Here is a 23064-nt window from a genome sequence, read left to right as displayed (position 1 = left end):
ACAACATACTAAATGAAGAAAAACTAAAAGCATTTCCATTAAATTCAGGAACAAGATAAAGCTGTTTACTCTCATCACTACTATTCAATATAGTCTTCAAAACATTAGCCAGAGCAATCAGTCAAGAAAACAAAATCAAAGGGATCTGAACAGTAAAAGAAGTCAAACTATCTCTGTTTGCCAGTGATATTATCCTGTAACTAGAAAATTAAAAAACTCCACCAGAAGACTTCTAGAGCTTATAAATGAATTTAGCAAAGTAGCAGGATACAAGATTAATACCCATAAATCAATAGCTTTCCTATACTCCAACAGTGATGCAGTTGAGAAAGACATCAGGAAAACCATCCCATTCACAATAACCTCAAAAAAATTAAATACTTGGGAATTAATCTAACCAAGGAAGTAAAAGAGCTCTACAATGAAAATTATAGAACACTGAAGAAAGAAATTGAAGAAGGGCTTAGAAGATGGAAAGATATCTCATGTTCTTGGAGAGGCAGAATATTGTTAAAATGGCCATTCTACCAAAAGCAATATACAGATTCAATGCAATCCCTATCAAAATACCAACGACATTCTTCACAGAATTAGAAAAAAATATTATTAAATTCGTCTGGAAGAATAAGAGATACAGAATAGCCAAAGTAATACTAAGCGAGAAAAGTGAACCAGGAGACATTACTATACCTGATCTGAAATTATACTATAGAGTTCTAGTAACAAAAACAGCCTGAGCTTGGCACTGAAATAGACCAGAAGACCAATGGAATAGAATAGAAGACACAGAGACAACCCCACAAACCTACAGCTCTCTGATATTTGATAAAGGTGCCAAAAACATATCTTGAAGAAAAGACAGCCTTTTTAACAAATGGCGCTGGGAAAACTGGATAGCTATATGAGAAAAATTAAATTAGACTCGTCTTTCACCCTGTACAAAACTCAAATTGAAATGGATTGAAGACTTAGGAATTAGATACCTTATAAGTGCTAGAAGAAAACATAGGGTCAACACTTCAACATTTAGGTGCTAGCTCAGACTTCCTTAATAAGACCTCCAAAGCACAAAAAATAAAACCAATAATCAATAAGTGGGGTACCATTAAATTAAAAAGCTTCTGCACAGCTGAAGAAACTATTAAGAGTGTGAAGAGATAGCCTACATAATGGAAGAAAATCTTTTCCAGCTGCTCCTCTGACAGGGGATTAATATCCAGAATATATAAAGAACTCAAAAAACTTAATACCGAAAAAACCAAATAACCCAATCAATAAATGCACAAAAGAAGTAAACAGAAATTTCTCAGTTGAAGAAACACAAAGGGCCCATAAATACATGAAAAGTGCTCAACATCTGTAGCAATCAGGGAAACTGCAAATAAAAAGTGCACCAAGATTTCATCTCAGTCAGAATGGCAAGGATCAAGAATATGAACAAGCATTAATGCTGATGAAATTGTGGAGAGGAAGAAACACTTACATGTTGTTGGTGGGACTAGTACAACTGCTCTGGATAACAGTTTGGATATTCCTCAAAAAATTAGGGCTGGAACTTCCATAATACCCAACTATCCCACTTCTGTGTATGTTCCCAAAAGATCTATAATCCACACACTACAGCAACACAGCCACATCAATGTTTATAGAAGCATAATTCACAATAGCTAATTTAGGGAATCAACCCAGATACCTGTCTATGGATTGAGCAGTTGTGTTTATAATACAATAGCTCTATCTGCCATTAAAAAGATTGAAATTATGGCATTTGCTGGTAAATAAGTGGAAATGGAGAATATCATGCTAAGTAAAATAAGCCAAACTCAGAAACTCAAAGGTAGAATGTTTAGTCTCATATGTGGAAGCTAGAGTAAGATAAAGGAAAGGGGGAGAAAAGAATAATATTACATAAAGAACCAATCAAATACAAATTAATAGGTGAGTGAAAGGATGTCTAATAGAGGAAGGAGAAGAGGGGGAAGGATGAGAAGTAAAAAGGAGATGGAAAAGGGAGGAATCATGAACTGAAATCAATTTCCATGCATGTATGAGTTTGTCAGGATAAACCCAACTACTACGTATAACTATAAACTCTAATAATAAATAAATAAATGAAAAGAAAAAACTCTTTTAAGTGGCTTCTTTCTGTATAACAAAAATTGCAAATTTCCTGATTCTCATTCCCACTCCCTTAATTATGCCTATGTCTTCTCGCAGGCCCAACTCCTCACTTTAAGAGTTAATCCTAAGCCCTTTTATTGATTGGGTTATTTGTTTTCTTGGTGTAAAGTTTTTTGAGTTCTTTATAGATTCTGGAGATTAGTGCTCTATCTGAAGTGTGTATGGCAAAGAGTTTCTCCCACTCTGTAGACTCTCTCTTCACATTGCTGATAGTTTCCTTTGCTGAGATAAAGCTCTTTAGTTTAAATCTATCTCAATTATTGGTTCTTGCTTTTATTTCTTGTGCTTTGGGAGTCATGTTAAGAAAGTCTGATCCTAAACTGACATGATGAAGATTTGAACCTACTCTTTCTTCTAGTAGGTGCAGGGTCGCTAGTCTAATTCTGAAGTCCTTGATCCATTTTGAGTTGAGTTTTGTGCAGGGTGAGAGAAAGCAGTTTAGTATCATTTTGCTGCGTATGGATTTCCAGTTTTCCCAGTACCATTTGTTGAAGAGGCTATCTTTTCTCCATTGTATGTTTTTGGCACCTTTGTCTAGTATGAGAAAACTGTGTTTATGTGGGTTTGTCTCTGTGTCCTCTATTCTGTACCATTGGTCTGTCTGTCCATTTTGGTGCCAATGCCATTTTGTTTTTTTACTGTTGCTCTGTAGTATAGTTTAACATCTGGTATTGTGATACCCCCTGCTTTGCTCTTCCTGCTAAGGATTGCTTTGGCTATTCTGGGTTTCTTATTCTTCCAAATGAATTTCACAATTGCTTGCTCTATTTCTATGAGGTACGTCATTGGGTTTTAATTGGAATTGCATTGAATCTGTATAGTAATTTTGGTAGTATGACTATTTTGACAATATTAATTCTGCCTATCCAAGAACATGGGAGATATTTCCATCTTCTGAGGTTTTCTTTAATTTCTTTCTTTAGTGTTCTGGACTTCTTATTGTAGAGGTCTTTCATCTCTTTTTTTAGATTGATTCCCAAGTATTTTATTTTATTTTTTTAGGCTATTGTGAATGGGGTAGTTTTTCTAATTTGTCTTTCAGAGGATTCATGACTTATGAATAAAAATGCATTAGATTTATGAGTGTTGATCTTATGTCATGCTACTTTACATGATCTACAAGAAATCAACAGATATATGAAAACATGGTCAACATCTCTAGTAATAAGAGAAATGCAAATCCAAACTACCCTAAGATTTCATCTCACCCCAATTAGAGTGTTTATTATCAAGAATACAAGCAACAATAGATGTTCGCAAGGATGTGGGGAAAAAGGTACACTCATACATTGCTAGTGGGTTTGCAAATTAGTGCAGCCACTCTAGAAAGTGGTGTGGAGATTTCTTAGAAAAATTGGAATAGAACCACCATATGACCCAGCAATCCACTCCTTGGCCTATACCCAAAGAACTTAAAATCAGCATACTACAGTGATGCAGCCACATCAATGTTCATAGCTGCTCAATTCACAATAGCTAGATTGTTGAACCAACCTAGATGCTCTTCAGTTGATGAATGGATAAAGAAACGGTGGTATATATACACAATGAAATATTACTCAGCCATAAAGAAGAATAAAATTATGACATTTGCAGGTAAATGGATGCAGTTGGAGAATATCATGCTAAGTGAGATAAGCCAATCCCCCAAAAACAAAGGCTGAATGATCTCTCTGATAAGTGGATGATGATACATAATGGGAGGTGAAAGGGAGGCAAGAATGAAGGAAGAATGAATTGTACAGAGGAAAAAGGGGCGAGGTGGTGGGGGACAGGAAAAATAACAGAATGAGACAAACATCACTACCCTATGTGCGTGTACGATTATGCAAATGGTGCGACTTTATTTGTGTACAACCAGAGAAACAACAGTGGTACTCCATTTGTGTACAATGAATCAAAATTAAAAAAGAAAGAAATGCCCTAAAAAAAAAAAAAAGAGTTAATCCTTGCCAGTTGCAATAGCATATGCCTGTAACCCCAGTGGCTCAGGAGGCTGAGGCAGTAGGATCACAAGTTCAAAACCAGCCTCAGCAAGAAAGTGAGGTGCTTACACAACTCACTGAGACCTTGTCTCTAAATAAAATACAAAACAGGGCTGGGGATGTGGCTCAGTGGTTGACGCCCCTGAGTTCAATCCCTGGTACCAATAAATAAATAAATAAAGAGTTAATCCTAATCCTTCTTCCTCCCTTTCTCTCCCACTGTCTGTTCCTTCCTAGTAAAACCCAGCGTTCTCTTTGCTCTCTCTCTCTCTCTCTCTCTCTCTCTCTCTCTTTTTTTTTTTTTTTTTTTTTTGCGGTGCTGGGTAGCTCTTTGCTCTCTTTAGACAAACTGAACTGGAATCCAACCCTAGAACATTACTCTTTCAGCGCAGAAGGAGAGATGTAGAGAAATTTTAAAAACTTAAAGAGTGAGGGAGGGATAATTAAGAATAAAGAGAAGGAAGAAATTTGACTCATTTGGCAGTAGCTTCTGGTAATATGCAAGGAGAAGAATAATGAAAACTCACTTTCGTGTAGAGCTTTGTAGTTTTACCCAATTAATTTACACATGATGTCGATTGAGCCTCACTTAATTCTAGGACTCTGTTCTATGTAGGATTGATTCCTGGTGCCTCAGTTATGGAACTTATTTAATTTTTTTCCCTTTTATTTTTTAACCAAAGTGGCTTAAAATCCTTACATGGATGGTATGTCTGTCTTTAGCAGTCGTTTGCATTCTGGTTGCCTCTATCCTGGTGCATAACATCCATATTCTCCTTAGCTTTGGCTGTTCCTTTTTATCTTTGAGTGCCTTGTCCAGGATTATGGTCTTGGAACTGGATAGTCCAAGCATCTAACTTTTAACATAAACTACTCATTTAGTAATGAACTAATTTGCTTGACAACGTGAGAATTATAAAGTTTGAGAATTGCTGAGAGCCACATAGATGATTTAATAAGAGCAGGAATGAGACTGGTGGTCACTGGAATCCTAATTTAGCACTTTCTGCTCTTCTACAATGACTTGTAACAATGGGGTTCAGAGCAAACTCCTGGGTGTCTTGCTGGCTCCTGGTTAGCTCTACCCAGTACCTTCCCTCCTAATCAGCCCTCTCTGACAGTTTCATTCCAAAGAACTGCATCTTTCTGACTCTGTCATCACCCCATTCCTAACAGGATGGGGGTTGGTATTGCCAATCAGACCACCATGTAAATGCTTTGAGGAGGCCTAAAGCTCCAGCATGAAGAACTTGAAAATCTATGACAGAAGCAAAGTCATACTCTAGCTGGTCACAAGGGACAACCAAGGCTCAGAGCTTTTTCTATGAACATTCATTCCTGTTTTAACCTGGGATTCAGTTAGACCCTGTCCCATCCCATCTCATGTTGGAGAAGGTTTGAGGGCATTCTTATCCCTCCCTACTTCACTCCATCAAGTTAGAACTTTACCTTTCTTCCTGAATCTAATTCCCCGGAATTCATTCTCTGAGTCCTGTTCTGTGGCCTACGCTCACGTATCAGTCTCTAAGTCAAGACAGTTGGCAGTCTGCACTCCATCAGAGGTCTCTCATTCAGTGTTAAGCCTAGAGGCTGTAGTGGCAAAGTCAGTGCTATGCCTAGATCCTCTTCTGGCCTCTTAAGTGCTTTCACATTCAGTGGCCAGTAACTGTGGCTTTTTTTTCAGGGTGATGGTGTTAGTCTTCCCTTGGGTTCTTAGATCCCCCCACTTCTAGCTCAGACAGAGGCCGGAGCATGAGAATCCGTTTCTATTTCTTGTGACTGGGACAACTCCAGGGAATAACTTAGACTTCCATGGTTTCCTGTGGGATCAACCCAAAATCACCTCCTACAGAATTGAGGCCAATCCCTCACCCTTGATTGGCTTCTACTCTTTTCTCTGGCATCCCCTCTTCAATAAAGTGCCTCACATCAGTCTTTATCTCAGGGTCTGCTTGTAGGAAAAGGTCCCTCTAGCTGTATCTTCCCTTAAAACCAGAATCTGAGTAGTTGTCAATTATTCATCAAGCTCTTCCTAGAATTTACTATGCTTTTCATAAATATAAAAAATCGAATCGGTTACCTGGGCCAGTAGTTCTTCAACTCCAATGACTATGTCCATCCCCTTAATATCTTGCATTGCTGATAGGAATGTACAGATCACAGATTTGACTTAATTCAAACTTTTTAAGCAACATTTTCCCTGCCAGTAATCAAATTAAAAAACTAGGGGTGATATTGTCACCAAGATGGCACTTATGGCTACTTTTCCACTTGTATCCTCTATCTTACCACTTGTTTAGTAACCAGGGTCATTGGCTTGTATTTTAAGATGCTTGTTCAGGGTCCTCCATGTTTCTTTCATTTACTCTCTGGTGTTACACCCTTACAGACATATAAGTGGGTCACTTAAATTGCTACTCCAGAGTTCATCTGTGGCAACATATTATATCTGTGAACTTTAAACAGAACATTCCAGAGGAAATATTGCTTCCATTTCCTCTACTCTTCCCCCATGTCATTGACTGTCATGCCTACTCCAACATCAAGCTAGTTTTGAACAAACTTGCAGACTTCCCTCAAAAGTCTGCAAGTCGGCCGACAGCCTGAACACAAGTAAAAGAAACCATGCCAATAGGAACTGTGTATTAGAAGACAGAATCCACATAGGAAATGCAATCTGTCCCTCCAACTCACATAGTCACTCCACCTGTTCTGGGTACAATGACCACATAAAACAAAATAACAGCCAGTTGATTGATTATGTACCTGTGATAGGAAGGATTTCACCCTTATGATCTTTATCTCTAAGTATGACTACATTTATATGTATTTATACTTGTGAACATATTGTATGATACAGGGACTTTGCATATGGAATTAAGGCTGCTAATCAACTGACCTTAAAATAAGAAGATCATTCTTGCTTATTCTAGACATCACTATAAGATAAGCCTGAAATATCTCTTGTGAGCAAGAATAAGGAAGTGCACAGAGAATAATGGCCACACAGGAAAAGGACATAGAATTTAGCTCAGGGTACTTCCGCTGTCAAACATTAGATAATTTCAGCATCACAATAAATAATAATAGTAGCATAACCCATTGAATAAAATATAAAAAGATGAATCTATACTGACAGTTAAATTAATAAGTGAAAAAACGAGTGCTTGACAAAAGCCAGGACATTTTCCTAGTCACAAAGTATCTGTACAAAGGGCTTCACTATTAGTTGCAAAGGGAGGGAAAAGAACAACTCAGCAGTGGAAAAGCTGTGATATCATTCACAAGTGCTGTCTTCACTGTTTTAAATCATGGATAAAAGCTCTGGATTCTCATTTGTCAGCAGTTTCCTAAGCCCTCGCCCTAGATTTTTCTTTCCAAGCTCTAACACTCCTGAGTTATATTAGGCTCCCTCCAGAGGCTCCAAGATACTGGATACCAGGAACAGTCCCTTTTCTGTGCCCACAGAATTATTCAAAATATCCAGTCCCCTGGAAGTACATGAAAACTTGCTAATTCCATCCTGCTTACCACACACAAGCTGCCTCTTGTAGCTCCAGCTTTGTTACTCTCTCTCTGGTACAACACATTTTGTGGCACTGTGGGACAGCCTTCTTAACAGTTTGGAGCTACAAATAACAAAAACTTCTTTCATCTCGGTGCCTTTGTTTTGTGTTCTACCATCCAAATAACCTGCAATCATGCATATTATATAATTTGAAATAGAAGCCTGGGAATCAACACTTTAATCAAATGATAAAAAATTAATTATCAATAAGTGAACAATTTGAAATCATGTACCATTGATGGGATGCAATGAGGAGAACAACAACATTTTTGTGGTATTTTGGACAACAACAACAACATTTCTGTGGTATTTCGGACAAGGTGCATGACAAGTTAAATCATGAGGGAACTTCATACAGACCCCAATATGGGGCATTCTACATAATATTTACTGGCTTATCAAAGTCATGAAAGTCATCAACTCCCCCCAAATCGACAAACCAAAATGAAGGTTGGTCCAGCCTATTCCGCAAGAACCGAGGGGAGTTGATGGTGCCCACCATGCGGTGGCTTGTTGATTTCTTCCTTTTGTTCCCAGCTCATTTTTCTCTATTCATGCTTTTTACTATTTCTAAAGATTTTGATTTGTAGTATGAACTGAAACATGAACTTGTCACTTTCTAAGTGGTCTCCAGGTTCCTGGGAATCCTAACAGTCTTACCCCAGCTAGAGTATGGAAAACTCCAAAATGTGTCTTATTCTTGATGAGAATAGCCCGTACCATGGTCCCTCTCAGGGGCCTGTGAAAGCTAGACATAAGTGTTTTCTGTTTCCTCTACTTGTTCAAAATGAATTTACTTTTATTCCATAATATTATGTTAAGTTTTGCTAAATATTTGTAATCTAAGAAAATTGTGGTTTCCAACTACTTTGTAAAACGTGAAGTTTTAAAATAACAATTGGTAATTATTTTTTGCCAGATACAAAATTCTGACTTCATTATGTAATCAGTCTAGGTATTATCTCAACATTGAATATAATTCATTTTCATTTAATTGTATAACTAACCTTCTTAATTACAATTTTATTTTAACAAAAATCTGCTACAGAAGTCATTTTTGAGGTAGAGTTTCAACAACAGTTTGTTTTCTCAATGTTCAAAGTATTATTGAAGAGTTTACAAAATATTATTAACATTCTTTCCATATATCTTTCTGTGAATGCTTTAAAGAACCAAACCAAGGAGTGGACAGATTTGTGCAAAGTAAGAGATATTCCCTGCTCAGATGAGTATTCTCTTATGGGTACCCTGGGAGAAGCTGTGACAATTCGAGCTTGGAATATTGCTGGACTACCTTCTGACTCATTTTCTATTGACAATGGCATCATCATAATGTAAGTAACCTTGACTTTAGAACTCTCACAAATTGACTTCTAACTCTTTGAGAAAGAACATTAACTTCTAACTTTCTGAATATGAACCTTGGCTTTGGTACACTTCTGGTTCCTAACAGACTTGCCCCAGCTACAGTATGGAAAACTCCAAATGTGTCCCATTCTTGAAACTTACTAGCCCTACCATGGTCTGAGTATGAACACCTTGGCTTTTCCCCCTCACAAATTATTAAATAATCAGCAGGTTTATTTATTTGCAAACCTCTTAACAACTTTGAATAACAAAATTCTATCTACATTATTGAAACAATTAGTTACCTAAGTTAAATATGAATAGTGGAGACTAGTAAACAAAGAAAGCCAGATGACTTTTCTTAATCAATTGTTTTAGAAAGTAGAGAAAAATTCTGCCATAATTAAGTGAAGTTCAAAATGTTCGTTCTTATAAAATGTTGAATTTTGTTATTATGGGCTATTAAACGTGCAGCAGTGGATCCTTGGTTGTGATTGGGTAGGGTGTTCCAAATTCTGTCTGAGTCCCTGATGTGGAACAGGTTTAAATTACATGCATACATTTCTTGATCCTTGGCTGACTGGATCTTTCAAGGTTCTACACTCTTGCTGGAATCTCCTGGTAGTAGATAAGCCCCAGAGAATCTGGGTTGGGAGGACACCACAGGTATTTCAGTCACACCCTCTCCTTCAGGTCTTACCTCCAAGAAACCAAGGACTTCAGCCTGTTCCTGAACAAGCATCAATTGTGTTATGTCCAAGTTCCCATTACCAAGGCCTTTTATGACTGGGCCAGTTTCTTGTGATTTCAGTGTGTTAACAGCACACCAGAGGGAAGTATTTAGTTGTCTCACAAGACTAGCTTGATTAATTGATAGTTTTATATTTAAAAAGTAGTATGATGGTACTTAATTTAAAGTAACAATACATAAGATATAGGTGTGATTTCTAATAATAGAAATGACCACTAAGTATGATGACAAATTGCTCTTAAATTTTTATATGTAGTATTTATGAAAATCAGTCCCTAAAGTAAAACTCTGGTGAACATGTTTTGACAGATAGATTCCTTTAGCATTTATTTACTGAATTGTTCTATAAGAATTTAAGGTATGTACAATTTGATTATAACATGAAACAAGATAAAATTTGATGAGACTGTCAGGGTGAGTTAAAGGAGTAGTTACTATTAGATCCTTGAGTTAAGCTAAGCCTTCTAGTTGGGCCCTGAAGTACATTTAAGCTTTCTGATAACTAAGGCAAAAAATAAAAACTGTTTCACATAGTTCTCATTTAACCAAGTAAATTTTACTTAGATAAACTTGTTCAGAAACTAAACTTTCAATTTAATTATTTTGTTGGTTTAGAGGAAAGTCTTTCTCTATGGGACTAAAATTAAGTATTGAGTTCTCTGATTCTATAATCTAAAAATTAATCCAGAAAGAAATCAGAGAATGTAAAAAAATGACAGATTCATTAATTTGCCACCAAAATAGCAGTTTTAAAGTACCTCTTAACAAATATAGAATAATATCTAGTTCATTGTCGAATTACTTAACATTGTTTAACTGGCATGCAGTGTTTGTGTTGACATTTAATATACAAAAGGTTGACATATATGGAAAACTTCTCAAATTTTAAAGTCCAACACTTATTTTCACTTTTGTCCAACTGGATCAATTAGCTCAAATATGAAGAATAATAAAATTTTTACTGCTTTTTTATATTATCATTGTTATTATTTTCTCAGAAAAGAAGAACTTTGGCTCTTCTCAAGTACTTGTGAATATAACTGATCACGTTCTACAGAATGATTGTTAATGTCTTCATTGTTTTGCGTTGCTGTTTATATATCTTTGTTGTACCTAGAAGGATACCTGTAATCATTATATCCATTGGAGGTCAAATTACATCTTAATTTCTAGCAAAAAAAAAAAAAAGTACTAGTTCCATCAATTTAACTGCAAATGACATGATTTTATTCTCATTTACAAATGAATAAAACTTTCTTGTGTATACATATCATATTTTCTTTATGCATCCATCCGTCAGTGGGCACCTATGCTGATTCCATATCTTAGCTACTGTTTTACTCAGCTTTTTTTTGTCACAGTGACCAAAACACCTGAAAAGAACAATTTTAGAGGAGGAAAAGTTTATTTAGGATTCACAGTTTGAAAGGTCTCAGTACATTACTCTGGGTCTGAAGTGAGGCAGAACATCCTAGCAGAAGGGTATGGAGAAGAGTCAGAACATGGCAATCAGGAAGAAGAAGTTCACTGGGGACAAAACATAAACTCCAAAGGCACATCCCTCAGTGACCTACCTCCTCCAGCCCCACCCTACCTGACTACAGTTACCATTCAGTTAATACATACAAGTGGATTAATGTACTGATTAGGTTAAGGCTCTCAAAACCCAGTCATTGTACCTCTGAACATTCTTACACATGAACTTTTGTGGAATACCTCATATCTAAACCATAAAAGCTAGTGCGAATAGTGCTACAATAATCTTGGGTCTAGAGGTGTCTCTTTTGTATGCTGACTTCATGTTTATACCCAGAAGTGGGATAACTGAAGCATATGGTAGTTCTAGTTTTTTGAGGAATCTCAATACTGTTCTCCACAAGTGGCTATATCAATTTCATTCCTACCCATAGTTATAATTTCTTTTTCTCTGCATTCTTATCAGCTTTTTAAAAAAATTATAATAGTCATAATAACCGGGTTGTGATGGTATCTTATACGTTTGATTTGCATTTCTCTTATAGCATTTTTTCATATATTAACCATTTGTACTTCTTTTGAGACATGTCTATTCATTTTTTAATCAGACTGCTTGTTTTTTGTTGTTTTTAAACTTCTATATATATTCTGAATATTAACCTTCTGTCAGATGACTAGCTGGTAAATATTTTCTCTAAGTCTGTGGCTGTCTCTTCCCTCCATTGAATCTTTTCTTTACTGTGCAGGAACTTTCTATTTGATATAATCCCATTTGCAAATTTTTGCTTTTATTTCCTGTGCTTTTGGTGTCCTATTAAAAAATCATCACCAATACCAATATCTTTAGGTATTTCTTCTGTTTTCCTGTAGTAGTTTCAAGTCATACATTAAGGTCTGATCCTTTATTTTTTTTGTATAGGGTGAGAAACAGGATTCAAGCTTCAGTCTTTTGTGTGTGTACAACCAGTTTTCACAGTGCCATTTTTTAAAAAGGCTGTCCTTTCTCCAGTGTGTTTTTGGCATCTTTGTTGAGACTCTGTTGGCTGTATATGTGTGGATGTATTTCTGGATCTTCTGTTTTGTGTGTTTTTTTGTTTGTTTGTTTTGCAAATACCTTGCTGTTTTTGTACTATGGTTCTATATTATGCCTTAAAGTTGAGTATGGTGATGCCTTCAGCTTTACTCTTTTTTGCTCAAATTGCTTTGGCTATTTAGTGTCTATTGTGCTTCCATATGGATTTTAGAACTGTTTTTTCTAGTTTTGTAAAAAAAAAAAATGTCATTGGTACTTTGATGGGATTTGCATTGAAAGATCACCTTGAGTAGGACAGACATATTAATAGTATTAATTCTCCTAATCCATGAACATCAGAGGTCTTTCTGCCTTTTAGTCTTCTTCAAATTCTTTCTTTGGTGTTTTCATTTTCACTTTCTTAGTTAATTAATTCCTAGGTATTTTATTTTTGTTTGTGGATATTGTGAATAGGATTGCTTTCATTATATCTTTTTCAGCAAATTCATTTTTGGTATAGAGGAGATTCACTGATTTTTGCATGCTGATTTTGTGTCTTGCTACTTTACTGAATTCACTTAACCGATTTGATAGTACTTTGGTGGAGTTTTTAGGTTTTTCTATGTATAGAATCACATCAGCTGCAAATAGGGGTAATTTGACTTCCTCCCTTTCTATTTGTTTGCTTTTAATTTTTTTGTTTTGCCTAATTGCTCTGGCTAACATTTCTGGTGCCATGTTAAATAAGAGTGGTGAGAGTGGACACCCTCATCTTAGTCCTGATGTTTCTATTTTTCCCATTCAATATGATGTTGGCTATGGGTTTATCATATATAGTCTTTATTATTAAGGTATGATCCTTCTATATCTATTTTTCAGGGCTATTATCAGGAAGGGATATTAAATTTTATCAAAGAATTTTTTAGCTTCCCTTGAGATGATCACGTGATATGTATCCTTCATTCTATTTGTGTGATATATTACATTTATCCATTTATGTGTATGTTGTACTATCCTTACATCCATGGAGCTAAATGAACTTGGTCAGGGTGTACGGTCCTTTTAATGTGCCGTTGTATTCAATTTTCAAATATTTTGTTGAGGATTGTTGTATCTTTATTCATTGGGGATTTTTGTCTATAGTTTTCTTTCTTTGTTGAGTCCTTGTCAGGTGTTGGTTACAGGGTAACCTTGGTCTCATAGATCCCCCTTTCAATTCCATGGATTAGTATGAGAAGGATTAGTGTTAGTTCTTCAAATGTTTGGTAAAAATCAGCAGTGAAGTCATCAGGTTTTGAACTTTTCTTTGATGGGAAACTTTTCATTACTACTTCAGTCTCATTACTTGTTATTGATTTATTTGGGTGTTTTATATCCTCTTTGTTCAATTTTGTTGGGGCATATGTGTTCAAATTTGTCCATTTAGATTTTTTATTAATTAGCATATGGTTTTTCAAAATAATCCTAATAATTCTTGAAACTTCTATAGTATTAGTTAAAATATGTTCTTTTCATCTCTAATTGTATGTATTTATTTGGGTGGTCTCTCTTTTTATTTTTAATTTTTTTTATTAATCTCACTGAAAGTTTGTCAGTTTTATCTTTTCAAAGAACCAACTCTTTGTTTTATTGATCCTTTGTTATTTTAGACTGTATTTTATTTACTTCTGCTCTGATCTTTATTATTACTTCTTTCTACTTATATTGGGTATGGTTTATTTTTACTTTTCTAGGTTCTTGAAATACACCTTTAAGCTTTTTATTTTAAACTGAACTTCCTTTTTTTGAGTAGGCACTCATTCCTATGAACTTTTCTACCAGTACTACCTTTGCCATATCCTATAGGTTGTTGTATGTTTTGTTTCCATTTTAATTTGTTTCAAAGAATTTTTAAATTTCCCTTCTGACCTTCTTAGTGACCCAGTATCTGTTCAAAAGTGTGTTGTTCAGCCTCCATGTATTCGTATAATTTCTAAAGTTTCTCTGCCATTGATCTAGTTTTCTTTTCTTGTGATTAGAAAATACAGAATATGATTTTAATTTTTTTTATCAAGGTTTATGAAAGTTTATTCTTTTTTTTTTGAGTTGCCTGTTTTTTTTTATAATGTATTTTTTTTATTGTAAATAAATGGGATACATGTTGTTTCTCTGTGCATGGCGTAAAGGCATACCATTTGTGTAATCATAAATTTACATAGAGTAATGTTGTTTGATTCATTCTGTTATTTTTTCCCTTCCCCCCACCCCTCCCACCCCTCTTTTCCCTCTATACAGTACTTCCTTCCTCCATACTTGCCCCGCTCCCTAACCCTAACTCTAACCCTAACACTAACCCTTCCCTCCCCCCATTATGTGTCGTCATCCACTTATTAGCGAGATCATTTGTCCTTTGGCTTTTTGAGACTGGCTTATCTCACTTAGCATGATATTCTCCAATTTCATCCATTTGCCTGCAAATGCCATAATTTTATCATTCTTTATGGCTGAGTAATATTCCATTGTATACATGTACCTCAGTTTCTTTATCCATTCATCAATCGAAGGACATCTAGGTTGGTTCCACAGTCTGGCTATTGTGAATTGAGCAGCTATGAACATTGATGTGGCTGTATCTCTGTAGTATGCTGATTTTAAGTCCTTTGGGTATAGGTCAAGGAGTGGGATAGCTGGGTCAAATGGTGGTTCCATTCCAAGTTTTCTAAGGAATCTCCACACTGCTTTCCAGAGTGGCTGCACTAATTTGCAGCCCCATCAGCAATGTATGAGTGTACCTTTCTCCCCACATCCTCGCCAACACCTGTTGTTGCTTGTATTCTTGATAATCGCCATTCTAATTGGGGTGAGATGGAATCTTAGGGTGGTTTTGATTTGTATTTCTCTTATTACTAGAGAGTTTGAACATTTTTCCATATGTTTGTTGATTGCTTGTAGATCTTCTTCTGTGAAATGTCTATTCATTTCCTTAGCCCATTTGTCGACTGGATTATTTGTATTCTTGGAATAGAGTTTTTTGAGTTCTTTATAGATTCTGGAGATTAGTGCTCTATCTGAAGTATGATTGGCAAAGATATTCTCCCACTCTGTAGGCTCTTTCTTCGCATTGCTGATAGTTTCCTTTGCTGAGAGAAAGCTTTTTAGTTTGAATCTATCCCAGTGGTTGATTCTTGCTTTTATTTCTTGTGCTATGGGAGTCCTGTTAAGGAAGTCTGGTCCTAAGCCGACATGTTGAAGATCTGGACCTACTTTTTGTTCTATAATCTGCAGGGTCTCTGGTCTGATTCCAAGGTCCTTAATCCATTTTGAGTTTAGTTTCATGCATGGTGAGAGATATGGGTTTAGTTTCATTCTGTTGCATATGGATTTCCAATTCTCCCAGCACCATTTGTTGAAGAGGCTGTCTTTTCTCCATTGCATATTTTTGGCACCTTTGTCTAGTATGAGAAAATTGTATTTATTTGGGTGCAGCTAAATAATTGTTATATCCTTTTGATAAATTGATCCCTTGATCATGATATAATTGACTTCTTTGTTACTGTTTTTTTTTTTTTTTTTCCTTACCATCTGTTTTGTCACATATAAGTATAGCTACTTCTTATTGTTTTTGGATTCTCTTTGCTTGGAATATCACTTTGCTAACCTTTCCACTCAGTCTTTCTGTGTCCTGACTGATAGGCAAATTTCCTGTACTCAGCATATTGTTAAGCCTTGTTTTTAAATCCATTTAGTCTGTCTGTATTGTTTAACTGGAGAATTAAGACCATTTATGCTCAGAATTATTAATTAAAAGTATGGAAATGGGCCTATCATTTTGTTGATTTTTTCTTCTAGTTGTTTTGAATATTCTGTGGCCAGTTATTTTTCTCAGTCATCTTTATGGTTCAATGGTTTATTGTACTATAACATTTGATTCTTTTCTGGTTTACTGTATTTATAATGTTGAAACTTTTCTACTTCCCATTTGTTTATTTGCTCTTATAGTGGGATTTATAATTTCACATACTCCTCTGAGAGTGATTATCTTTCCCCTACTTCTTAGTAGAGAATTCACTTTAGTATTTTTTGTAAGACTGGTCTAGTGGTCATAAATTCCCTTAATTTTGTCTTATTGTCATTTCTCCTTCACTTTTGGATAGCTTTGCTGGTTATGAATCTTGGTTGGCAGTTATTTTCTTTCAGGACTTGAAATATATCATTTCATGCCCCCTGACCTGTAGGATTTCTTCTGAGAAATCTGCTGCTCATCTAATTGGGTTGTCCTTAAATGTGACTTGGTGCTTGTCTCTTTGAGATTCCAAAATTCTGTCTTTGTTTTGAATTTTTGATAATTTGCTTATCAAATTATCAGGTCATGAGGGCCTTTTCTGCTTATGTCTATTTGGGGTCCTATAGGCCTCATATAACTGGATGACTATGTCATCCCTCATAATAGGGAAGTTTTCTGACATTATTTCATTGAATAGGTTTTCTATGCCCTTAAACTTTACTGTTCCCCTTTCAGGTATGCTCATGTGCAGTTTTTTGATCTTTTAATAATTTCTGTTTTAGTCAACTTTTTGCTGCTATGACCAAAAGACCTGACAAGAACAATTTTAGAGGAGAATAAGCTTATTGGGGAATGACAATTTCAGAGGACTCAGTCTATACTTGGCTAGCTCCATTGCTCTGGGCCTTAGGTGAGGCCAGACATCGTGGCAGAAAGGGATAGTGGAGGAAAATAACTCAGGACATGGTCACCAAGAAGCAGAGGAGGACTTCTTTTCTCACTAAAGACAAAATATATAAAAAGGCATGCCTTCAGTGACTCTCCTCCTCCAACCACAGTCTACCTGCCTACAGTTACCACCTAGTTAATCCCTATAAGGGGAATAACGTATTGATTAAGTTAAGACTCTTATAACCCAATCATTTCACCTCTAATCTTTTTTGCATCATCTCACACATGAGCTCTTGGGGTACACCTCATATCTAAACCATAACAATGTCCTAATGCTCTGTTCATTCTTCCTTATTTTTTCTTCATTTCTGTCTATATGTGATATTCCATCTAGTCTGCATTTAAGGAGTTCATCTAAATTTGTTTTAAAATTGTTAGAGGGGTCCCAATGTATTGCCTAAGTCATCCTCAACTTTGGTCTTCCTATCTCAGTGTTTCAAGTATTTGGGATTGTAGGCATGTATGTGCTACCATGCCTGGCTTCAACTGAATTTTCCTTTTGAATATTTTTTTGGTGGGAGAGTAAACCCAGGGACACACTACTTCCAAGCTACATCCCCTAGTCCTTTTTATGTTTTTTATTTTAAGGCAGAGTTTTTCTAAGTCACTGAGCCAGGCCTTAAGCTTGTAATTCTCCTGCTTTAGTCTCCCAAAGAACTGGGATTAAAGTCATGTGCTACTGCACTTGGCTTTCAAAATAATTTTTTATCCAACGTATTGAGTTCTTCATTTCCAAACTTTCTGATTGGTTCGCTAGAAAATCTCTTTCTTTGCTGAGTTTCACATTCATATTCTACATTGTCTTCCAAACTTCCTTCACCTATTTATCTATGTTCTTGTAGATCTCATTAAGTTTTCTTAAAAATTAATCCAACATCTTTGGAATCTGCTACTAGAGAGTTTGGTCTTTAGGAGGTGTCATATTACCTTGTTTTTTAATGTTTCTTGTATTAATATGTTGAGACTTGTCATTTAGTGAAATGGATTATCAGTACCACTTTTTGTTATGGCCTTCTTAGTAAGTGGATTTCTGTGTGTCTTGGAGTATCAATTTGTTATGAAAATGGATGCAAACTGTTTGTTGAGTTTATTTCCAGCTGGCTACTGTAGTCTAACCTCTCAGAAACTACTTTGGCTTTAGTGAGTTTGGCACACTGGATATAGTATCAAAGTCAGAGAGATCCACTGTCTGTAGGTTGCACAAGAGTGGGGACACTAGCAGTTCAGGCAGGTGTGGTGCAGACTGGAGAGTGAGTGGTTATTCCTATGATGGGAGTGGTAGGCTCTATCTGGTGATGGGAGCTTTTTCAGGTACTATTGCTAGTAGCTCTCTGTTCCTTGAGTGGGTCACTGGTAGTGGCTGCTTGAGTCTTGGGGAGAGGCTTTAAACATTTGTTCTCTGATTAGACTTCTCTTTCACAAGAAGGGGCAGGAATTACAGTACCCACTCTGTGGTACTCATACTTAGTATTGTTAGCAGTATGTGATCAAATAAGGTATAGGGTCAAAAAAGATGGAGACCCTTATAGGTATAAAGATAGGAAAAGTTGTGTTATTCTTTGCTGCCCCTGTAGGCATGCTCTCCCTGGAGTGTAACTTTGTCCCTTCTTATCTATGCATGACTGGAGATGGTGTGATGGCTGGAGGGTTTTCTCCTCAGATGTTTCTCAGTTGTAATGCCCACCAGAGCTTGGGCAGGAGTGTGTCATAACTGGAGTCTGAAACTCTCTCTCAGTTGAGGAACTTGAAGGAGAGAGTGAAAGGGGGAATGTGTCTGGTGCTGGACAAAGTTTTTTTTCCAGACTTTCGGAGCCTGTGCACCTCAAAAAGGGAGGACAGCAGGGTGTCAAAGGGGGCTTTTCTCCCCACTCTTCCCCATTTTTGTTGTTGTTGTTGTTGTTGTTGTTGTTTATAGTGCCCTCTAGGGATTGAGTGGGAGTGGGTTGCAGGTGGAGCCTGCTCTAAGGTGGAGCAAAACACAACCATAGACCCTGGACAAAATTTCTCTGAACCTTCCTAGGCTGTTCATCTTGGGGATGTGGCCACAACTGGAGCTGTGATGGTGTTACCAGAGACTGCCACAGCATGCTTGTGTGGGTCAGGGAGCCATGGAAACTCAGTTCTTTCTCACCTTGATAGTGACAGGTGCTCATGTGGTCCTGGGAGAATATTAGTGAGAACTATGTGGACAACTGCTTTTATTCCCAGCACCCATGAAAGATTACATGTGGCCAGTCGTACCACTAGGCTCAGAAGGCAGGTTCTTGTGGATGGTACCTTCATCTCCTCCACATCTCAACATCTATTTCCCATGTATAGTACTCAGTGAGTTTTTATCAGTTATTCCACCAAGCCAAGTCTGTCTCATGAGGCAGTTACACACTGAATCAATGCAGCATAATGTCTGTGGTGACCCATGCGTGGGAACATGCAGGGCTTTCTGACCCCCAAGAGCAGTCTAAAATTCAGACAATAGGTCCCTTCTCCAGATGACTCCAGGCTATAGCATCCTCCTCGGAGAGATAAAGTGAATTCCTTTTCATATTGTTCAGTTTTCAGTCCTCTTTTCTATTTAGGCCAGAAGCCTGCAAGGGCTGTAGAACTTTCCAATTGCTAGGATTACCAGTGTCTGGAACTCTCTTTCATCTTTATCGCTGTCAAGGGGAGACTCCCCTTCCCCAAGCTGTGGAGCAGGGGATTCAGTGCTGGGATATTTTGTTTCTCTTGCTACACTGCTGTCCCAGGTTTCTGGATTTAAGAAGGGTTCCACTTCTCTACTTCCTTTCCTAGTGTTCTCCAATAGTCATTCACCTTACTCTGTAGCTGTATATCTGATGTAGGGATGTGTGGGACCTCTATTCAGCCATCTTGCTAACTTCCACTTCATCTGTTTTTATCTTTGTGTATGTGTGTGTGTGTGTGTAAAGAGGCAATAGAAAAATTCTCTGAAATACATCACTGCTGTGTATTCAAATTACGTGTCCTCCTGCGAAGACTGCTGTGAACATGTATTATCACTGTTAGAAATCTGTGATTTCAAAAAACTCTGAAGAGCACCAAATAATACTCCTCTCTAGACAATAACAAAAGAACAAGCATTGCCCAAACCTGGAAAACTGAGTACTATAATAATTCATTTCCCATTTGGAAACTACTGGTTTTAAAGAATTTATGGATTCGAGAATGTTTGATGGAGGAAGTATGAGAGGGAAAGATTGCATGGAGAAAAACATTTTCTTGTCAATATGTACAAAATAGTGATGGAAAAGAAGTCAACAATAGAATGCTTGGTCATTTTGAATTCAGAATTTTCATCCAAAGAGTGAGATTAGTTAAGCCCATATTTGTTGCATATAGTTTTACGCAATAATTATTGGCATATTTCATTCTAGAAACTAGTAGTATCTTTATCTACCCTAAAGAGTATCACCTTTGCGATGTTATTCATTTAATATGTTGTTCTATGCAACCCCAAAGTTTTAAAAACAAACATTATAAACTGAAGTCACAAATATTATCCTATCTTTTAACCAAAAGACATTACAATGAGAGTACTATTTAGTGAAAATATATGTGTTATAGTCGTTAACTGGGTACAAAAATTTTTGTGTAATTACACACACACACACACACACACACACACACAGAGGAGGGGGTGGATGATCATCTTTCCAGCATATTGTTGGAAACATTATCCTTTTTTTCATCAAATTTTATATTTTATCTTTTTTGAAAATCAGTTCTTCATATATACTTGAGAGTTTATTGCTAGATTCTTTATTCTGTATCATGATATTTAAAAAATCTTCATGTGCTATTTAGTAAATATTACTTAAATTTTTGTTGTTGTTCAATTGTTCATTGCTAGTACTAGGAAAATAATTTTCGTTTTCTGGAAACAATTTTAGCTTATTGACTTTGTACCTGGCAAACTTTTAAAACTCATTTGACCTTTTGTGTAAGTTCATTAGGATATTCTATGTAGAAAATCATACTGTCTGTGAATAGTGACACTTTAATTTCTTTCTTTTTAAACTCTATGCCCTTTATTACTTTTTTTCTTGGTGTATTACACTGACAATGACTTCCAAGATAATGTTGAACAGAGATGATTAAATAAGACACTGTTGCCTATCCAATTTAAGGTTAGATTGCCATTGCATATGATATTAACTCTATTTTTTTAATTGCATCTGTACATTCTTTTTATTGGGGAAAAAATCCTACTGCTAGTTCGCTGAGGGCCTTTTGACAAATGTTTTTTCTGTATCTAGTAAAATTTTTTTGTCATTTTTTATATTTAGTCTGCTAACATGGTAAATTATACTAATTGATTTTTGAATGTTGAAATAACATTGCATTCTCAGGATAAACTCCACCTGGTCATAATTTATTCTCGTATTTATATATTTCTGGATTCAGTTTGTTAATATTTTATTGAAGATTTCTACATTTATATTCATGAGGAATAGTGATCTGTTTTGTTGTACTGTCTAATATAGTTTGGTTTTAGGGTATTATTGGCCTTATACAGGAATTAGGAAGCCTTCTCTCATATTTTCTGGAAGAGATTATGTAGAATTAGAATGAACAAAGAAATTATCTGTGCTTCAGATTTTCTTTGTCAAAAGGTTTTATCAATGAATTAATTTTTTGGGGGGGGGTTGCTGGGGATCGAACCCAGAGCCTTGTGCTTATAAGTCAAGCACTCCACCGACTGAGCTACCTCCCCAGCCCCAGAATTAATTTTTTGAAATAGTAATAGGTCTATTAATGTTATCTGTTTATTCTTAATTCTGAATTTGAGTAGTTTTTAATCTTTTAAGAAATTGGTCAGTTTCATCGACATTGTCAAATTTATGGATATAGAGTTGTTTGTGATATTTCCTTACCCTTCTTTTAATGTCTACAGGAACTGTAATGATAATCTCTTCTGTCAATTTATTCTTTTCTTCTGGTAGCTTTAGGCATAAATCAATTTTTAAGAATTTTCCTATTTGTTATTTTGTATTTCTTTTCTAATCTATGAATTCAATGCTGTACATTTTCCATTAAGTATTGCTTAGACACATAGCACAAATTTTGATATATTTTATTTTATTTTATGGCTCTGGAGATCGAACCAGGGTCTCACACATGCTAGGCAAGCACTCTGACACTGAGCTATAACCCCAGCTCTGGTAGGTTTTAATTTTCATTACATTTAAAAATTTTCTTGAGACTTGCTCCTGTTGGATTCATAAATTACTTAAACATGATTGTTTAATTTACAAATATTTGGAATTCTTTAAGGTATTGTTTTAGTCTGCTTTTTTCACTGCTGTGACTAAAAGATCTGACCAGAATAATTTTAGGGAAGAAAAGTTTATGTGAGGGCTCATAGTTTCAGAGATCTTAGTCCATGGACAGCTGGCTCCATTCCTTGGGGCTTGAGGTGGGGCAGAACATCATGGCAGAAGAGTGTGGCAGAGGGAAGCAGTTTACATGTGATCAGGAAGCAGAGAGAGAGCTCCACTTGCCAGATACAAATATATACCCCAAAGCTGTGTCCCCAGTTCCCACCTCCTCCAGGCACACCCTATCACTTCAATTACCAATCAGTTAATCCCTCTCAGGGGATTAATTTACTGGTTGGGTTAAGACTCTCACAACCCAATCATTTTTCCTCTGAACCTTCATGCATTATCTCACAAGCAAGCTTTTGGGCACACCATAACAGGTATCTTTCTGCTTTTATCTTTTAATTTCTTCTTTATTTCTGTTATGTTCAGACAACAAACTTTGTATAGTTCCAATTGTTTAAAAATTTTTAAGGTTTGTTTTATGGCATAAATATATTGTATATTTGTGAATTTTCCATGTGCACTTGAAAAAATATGCATTTTGCTGTTATCAGGGTGAAGAGCTCATTAAATCTCATTTAGATTGAGTTATATAACTGCTGTTCATGTCCTCATTGGTTTTCTACTTGTTCTCTCTTTAGTTTTATGAGTTTTAGCTCATTTACTTTTGAGCTGTCTTGTTAAACAC

The 23064-nt window shown here is 36.1% G+C and overlaps 1 protein-coding gene across 4 annotated transcripts in view; it reads left to right on the top strand.

Annotated features, from left to right (window-relative positions):
* DNAH7 (dynein axonemal heavy chain 7) overlaps positions 1 to 23064 on the top strand; it is a 350205-nt gene that overhangs the window by 239620 nt on the left and 87521 nt on the right. For all 4 annotated transcript variants that reach the window (XM_079132564.1, XM_079132563.1, XM_079132565.1 and 1 more), the window contains one exon: positions 8905 to 9068. In XM_079132564.1, the coding sequence (XP_078988690.1) occupies positions 8905 to 9068 (164 nt within the window). The remainder of the gene's footprint in view (positions 1 to 8904; positions 9069 to 23064) is intronic.

Source organism: Sciurus vulgaris, assembly GCF_902686455.1.
Source record: "Sciurus vulgaris genome assembly, chromosome: 3".
Taxonomy (NCBI): Eukaryota; Metazoa; Chordata; class Mammalia; order Rodentia; family Sciuridae; genus Sciurus; species Sciurus vulgaris.
The sequence above is the reverse complement of the archived record's forward strand: the minus strand, read 5'-3'. Positions and strand labels throughout refer to the sequence as shown.